Source organism: Salmo salar, chromosome 17, assembly GCF_965601325.2.
Source record: "Salmo salar chromosome 17, fSalSal1, whole genome shotgun sequence".
NCBI classification, from domain to species: Eukaryota; Metazoa; Chordata; class Actinopteri; order Salmoniformes; family Salmonidae; genus Salmo; species Salmo salar.
Genome location: NC_138307.1, coordinates 64,249 through 70,943, shown reverse-complemented (window position 1 = coordinate 70,943; position 6,695 = coordinate 64,249). Strand labels below are relative to the sequence as shown.

General features: G+C 47.3%; 1 protein-coding gene across 1 annotated transcript; it reads right to left on the bottom strand.

The window, feature by feature from the left end:
* Positions 1-5,561: 5,561 nt before the first annotated feature.
* LOC145861459 (ubl carboxyl-terminal hydrolase 18-like) lies at positions 5,562-6,494 on the bottom strand. The gene has a single exon (XM_082964373.1). The coding sequence runs from the start codon at positions 6,492-6,494 to the stop codon at positions 5,562-5,564; it is 933 nt and encodes a 310-aa protein (XP_082820499.1).
* Positions 6,495-6,695: the final 201 nt, after the last annotated feature.

Below are 6,695 nucleotides of genomic sequence, written 5' to 3'. Positions count from 1 at the left end.
AGAGAGAGAGAGAGAGAGAGAGAGAGAGAGAGAGAGAGAGAGAGAGAGAGAGAGAGAGAGAGAGAGAGAGAGAGAGAGAGAGAGAGAGAGAGGGTGGGAGGGAGTAAATTTGAGCCAGTCAATGTTAGACAACAGAGCTCCCATTGGATACATGAGGGTAGCTCCGCCCAGTGCATAGTCTCCGAATCGAAATGCGCTCAGTCTGTCAGTGACTGGGCATGGGTGAACATCTCCCGTGTGTGTGAAAGAGAAAGGGTGGGAGGGAAGAATAGCCCAAATTTGAGAGAGAGAAGCAACTGAGAGAGAGAGAGGGTGGGAGGGAATAATAGCCCGCATTTGAGAGAGAGAGAAACAACTGAGAGAGAGAGAGAGGGTGGGAGGGAATAATAGCCCGCATTTGAGAGAGAGAGAAACAACTGAGAGAGAGAGAGAGGGTGGGAGGGAATAATAGCCCGCATTTGAGAGAGAGAGAAACAACTGAGAGAGAGAGAGAGGGTGGGAGGGAATAATAGCCCGCATTTGAGAGAGAGAGAGAGGGAACTGAAAGAGAAACATAAAGGGTGGGAGGGAAGTATAGGCCGCATTTGACACATGAGGTGTGGTTGGATAGATGTAATCGTTCTCAGATGGACATTTGAACCAGGTTTGGAAACATGAGCCATGGCCCCGTTGGGCACATGAGGTGTTTTTGGATAGATGTAATCTTTCTCAGATGGACATTTGAACCAGGTTTGGAAACATGAGCCATGCTTAGATAGCTCAGCTGTAGCAGGGGTAATACAGTCATGCTCATATAACAGAGTCTTTGTGTGGTGTATCAGTCATGGTCCAATAACCAACCAGTGTTGAGTTACTCTGATTGCAGGTGATGTCACTACAGACTGTATGTAAACCCCCCTACATAAGGCATCTCCACTTTCTAGAGAGCTTGAGAGAGGTCTAACAGGCTCCCATTCTACCCACTAGACTACAGTGGGCCACCTGTTATTTAACGGCTGGTTCATATGAAGGAAACACAACAACCGTCTATAAGAGGTGATAGACATAGATAGATACTGAACATAGCGACCATGGCAGGTTTAACCACAAGATATATTGTGGCAGACCACCCTCCTTGGTATTACAAATCGGATTACAAAGATGTCTTCACTTGTAAAAGTACACAAGGACTGTTTGATAAAGTGGTCCACCTGATGATGTCTAAGCAACAGGCGCTTTCGGAGAGAGAGAAAAGGTACAAACCAAAAACAATCTACAAGATTATCAGGGATATGGTAATCAAGGACTCTAACACTATACAGGAACAACAACCATCGCGTTTGTTATTGCTTGCGCTGATGGACCTAGTGGACATTGAAAGTGGTACAGGCTTTGAGTCTATGTCAGCTGTAGACAAGGCTGGTGTCAAGCACGTGCTACTGGCACACGGCAACTACACAAACTTCTTTATACCGACTAAAGAACTGATAAGTCCCAAGGGTAAGAAGGTGATTCCAGTGGTCACACAGTACTCTGAAAAACACAACTTTGTCTACTGCGACAGCAACAGGTCCATGATTGGAACCTACACCGTTGGCATCCCCAAAAATGGGAAAGGCAAGGGGAGGTCATACTTCGTCCAAGAGGTACTATTTGTCCCCGGACCCGAGAGTCTCGACTTGCTGAAAACTGTCACTGGTAGCATGTTCGAATTTTGGGACTTGACCCTGGAGGTGCCCACTCACTCTACAGCACTCACCCCTTCCTTTCAACAGATTCAGCCTATCCAGTTGTTACGCACGGAGGACAACACAATGTCCGCCCAGGTTCTAGTCTCTCACATGGAAGAGATAGCCCCCATGTGCTGCGTACTAGGCACTGCTTCGGCTGACATGTTGAAGAAAAAGAAGGAGACAAGAGTTGATTGTTTCACGGAAAATGAAGTGATATGTGACCTAAATCACTTCCATTATGAGACCCATGGCCCTCGTACTGTCTACTTTAGAAGGAGCAGCAAGTTCCTGGATGGCAAGCGGGTGAACCTGGTACCTGTTGTCGTACTGAGAAAGAGCCAGGCTCTGGCTACTGAATTGTACGTGTCTACTACTGTGAGGTTTTGCAGGGCCGTGAAGCAATCATGCGTCAAGGGCAACGGTGAGCTGGTGAGCAATTGGAATGACACACTACAGGAGCTTGAGAGAGACACGTTTATCACTGGGGCCGAAATGTATCAGGAGATACACAATCCCGCATTGGCAGCGTTCATCAAGCGTGTGAATCCAACCAGCTGGTGCAATTACATACCAAAGCATGTGGAGAGTATGATTAGTGACCCTATCATGGTGGAAGTGGTAGAACTGGCCATTGTGTATATGGACTGTAAGATCCCCAATGCGTTTGCTGTGGCAGAGCTACTACACTGCCCACTTCAGAAGGTGAAAGACTACGTAATGTTCTGGAACATGTACTCCTCTGACAAGATCATTCACACAGCAGTAAAAAAGAAGCGTGCCGGTATGGTGGAGCAGCAGATGAGCAAGGACTGGTTAGAGTTGGCTCAAATTACGTGCAGATACATGCGACGGAAGTATGGTAGCGATGATGAAACTCCTGAAATGGCTTCAGCTCGTGAAGAGCTGTTTAAACCCCACACACCTGACAACGTAGCCAAAGCCCAAAGGACCTGGCACTCTCTGATCAAACACGATACAAGCAAGGTGAAGGACAAGGATTTGGTAAAGATGTATACCACTGCCAAGGTGCTATTTTTAAAACTCCGCACCTATCACAACAAATTAAAGAAATACCTGAAGGTAGGAGAGGGAGAGAGAGAGAGGTGCGATCCAGATAGCGAATCATCCTCACCACACTCTACCCAAGCGCAAGACCCTGATATGTCCTCTAAGAATCCGGCTCATGTTGACAAGCACAGCAAAGAGGAAACTGGGACTGGTGACAGTGAGAAGTCTGACACTTGTTACTCTATAGTCACACCTGAAACAATTCCCATTTCGACGTGGATCAAGAACCTTCCCACTCTGCTGCTGAGTGAACCTTGGTTGAAAGATGAAAGTCTCAGGAGAGACGCTGTTTGTACTCTCCTCGGATTGGATAACACCCTTTTGGACAAAAGACACAGGGACATCCTCGCAGATTGGGTCAGCAAAAACCAAACCATTGTAAATACACTTCAGAGCCACGGCTTGCAGGACAGACTCAGCAAAGCCCTGATTGATAGCTTAGAGTGTATGTCCACCAACAATTGGAGACGCAAGATATCAGTATCCTTCCAGGGTACCCTGTATCAACCCAGGGGTGATTCAGCTCAGCCTGTTGCAAACCTGTCCAGATCAATGAAGCATGGAGCCGAGAGAGCGAAACGAGATTCCGGTAGCACCCACATTGGCAAACGTGCTAAGAAGCAAAGACCTTTGCAGATGACCAAACCGGTAAATCGGGATCGATCGGCTTATAAGTCAAATAAGTCAGTGGGCAGAAAGTTATCATGGGGGCAGGGTTTCAAAAAATACTACGACTCACAAGTTCACAACCTGTCCCCCAGGTGCAGTGGTGATGATGACCACCCTTGGCTGAGCCAAGCAGAGGAAGCCACCAGCGAAGAGGAAGATTGTAATGTAGATGAGAGTAACATCCCCGGTGACGACTTGGAGGCTACAATGGGCTATGACAACAGCGAGGCCTTTGACGAATATGATTACAGTGACTCATTCATAAATGACCGATCTACTGGCAACGAACATAGCAGTGAAGAGGAAGAGGAGGATGATGCATTCTGTGCTCAGGTGAAAAGGAGGGTAAAATTGGCTAAGTCTAAAACCAAGAATGCTAAGTGGGGACATTGGCATAACAGCTGGTCACAATCAGAGTCCGAACAGGATGCCCATACCTCTACGACTAGCTGTAGTGGGTTGAGAGAGGAAAGGAGCATATATAAACGCACCCTGCTATCTGACTCGGAGGATTCTATAAGGCCAGATTGCAAGCGTGTCAAACTCACAAAACCCAAGCGCTTGCATCACAAGAGAGAATCTAAAAGGAGCAGGAGGGACAAGGGGTGTAAAGAGCCGGTTCTCAAGTTCGTAGGAAGGAAAGATAAAGTGTGTGCTAAAAAGAGACTGGACAAGTCTAACACAAGGTGTGAAACTGCAAAGACCAAGATACCAACCCACAATCGAGATGCACAACGATACAAAAACAATCTGTCCGATCCTGAAGAAGATGAGGACGACTACCAACGGGAGGGACCCGCTCAGCAAAGTATAAAAAGGGTACCTTGGTCCAAGTCAAAAAGCACTCGCTCTCCAGTTATCGATACAGACTCAGAGCAGGAGGACGTGTGCACACCTAACACAAGGTGTGAAACTGCAAAGACCAAGATACAAACCCACAATCGAGATTCACAACGATACAAAAACAATCTGTCCGATCCTGAAGAAGATGAGGACGACTACCAACGGGAGGGACCCGCTCAGCAAAGTATAAAAAGGGTACCTTGTTCCAAGTCAAAACGCACTCGCTCTCCAGTTATCGATACAGACTCAGAGCAGGAGGACGTGCGCACACCTAAGAAGATCCAAAAAAGCCCATTGGTCAATAGGCCCCGGGAGAACCTTGACAACCCAGGAGCCGAGAGGTCCCTAGTTCAGCAGGACGTTTCAAACCCCCAGCAACTTGTCAACCTCCCAGGTGTTACAGGTTCACATCGGAGGTCTGGTGTGTCACGAGACAAAGAACACAGATTACATGTAGATGAGGGGAAGGCAGCCAGTGTCACTGATCAAGCTGCCCGGCTAGCGGACACCACTCAACGCCAGTGTTCGGATCAGGAGGACCGCGGAGAGTATCACCATACCCATCCTTCTGAGCCTACATCCGCTGCCAAGTCAGAGTGCCAGTCAGAAGCGAACACGGGGTCTCAGTCCGAGAACGATTCCGAATTGGACTTCAATGCTCGACTGGAGAAAAACCCTGCAAGGGCAAGGTGTAGCGCATCTGCAACGTACTCTGGTGAAACTGAATATTTTGTTTCTATGTGATAACAGTTATGTCTTCCCATCTAATAAAGAAGCAGCCTGTACGTGGGCCGAAAAATGCTTACGTTATACGATATTTAGAGGGGCTGGCTAACAGTGTCTCTGTCTCACAGTTAGACGAACCGTGTACGTCTTCAGCAGTGCTGTCAGCTACGCATTCAACCTTGAGGTATAAAGCGGAGGAACCCAAGGTTGTTGTCAATACCCTGGATAGGTATCTTGTGATGAAATGATACCAATGTCTTTACTTTGATATGGAAATGTTTTAACCTGTGTGACTGCCCTATACCGAAATGTATACCCATCCTTGTATGAGATAATAAACGTGCGCTAAACACTGTACATGCATCAGGATCTGTTTGTGTGTTGTCTTTGCATCTGTCCTCACCTGCATGCATGTAATTATAGCCCTTCTATAATATAACACTGGACGCTTATAATTGTACTTGCATCGCACCTTTATTAGTTGATACAACAAGGAAATACAATGTACATACTGATATATAATATTACATATGTACAGATCCTTCATGTCACACAGTGGGGTAGCTGTTTATGGTACATGAGCATATAGGCTACGCCATCGTATAGCATAGATCCAGCTTCGTAAGTTGACTTGACATCTTCCCAAGAGCACACTCTGACATGAGAGTCGTCTGCGAGATACCAAATGTCGTTGTCGTCTCGCACATAAGCTGTGTAATGTCCACAGTAGTGAGTACCACGGTGGGCTACAACAGCGTACAGCGTGTATACAGTAGCTACCGGAGCTTCAGGTTCTTTCATGATATATTTCAGGTCCAGTGTCTCAGGGAAAGCAAACCTTGTGCCTGTCTTGACTATATCAGTGGTATCTCTGCCAATGTTCCTAACACGTTCGATCCTCATACACACAACCTGCGGCAATGTCACTACCTTGCTGGTGATTTCAATCTGAGTTCCTGTGTGGCATTGTGTACAACGGTAGTCACAGGTGGTGAACGTGTTGTCAGTGTACAATTTGATATAGTCCTGCAGCTCTGTGGGGAGATTATCGCCTATCAACACTGTGATCGTGTTGGACTTATTGAGTGTGGACTGGACTGTGTTACAACGGAGGCAGCGCACACGGTCCTCATTCTCAATGTCCCACAAAGAACCTATCCTCTTAGATATCCCACAGTCGTCTGCTAGAGCGTTGATGATGCACTTGAAGACCACGTCTGAGTCCTCCTGAACATCGAAGGGGGCTCCTCTGTACAATGTCATTGCGTACACTAGTGAGCTCGGATCACACGGGGACATGTTGCCTTTGGTCATATCGTAGATGAGACACTTCAGCCTCACTGCCACCGTATTAGGAGACCGGGGATCTTGATCATCGACCAGTCGAATGAGGTCCCGCAGCTCACGTGTCCAACACAGCACTTGGACAACGCTGTTGATGCTGCAGTAAGCCCCGTAATTGATCAAGCCGCGCATAGTGTAATGTGGGCCAGGGAGCTCAATCACCCTTGGCAGAACAACGACACAGATGCCTCCGTGACACAGTCGACAGCAGTTAAGGCTATCTAGTACTTTACGTAATTTAGTACTCGGTCACGCTGAATGTCGTCACGCCATTGAACAGCTCTCTGAGAGATAACACAGCAGACCCCTCCAGGCTCATTAGAACCATGAGTA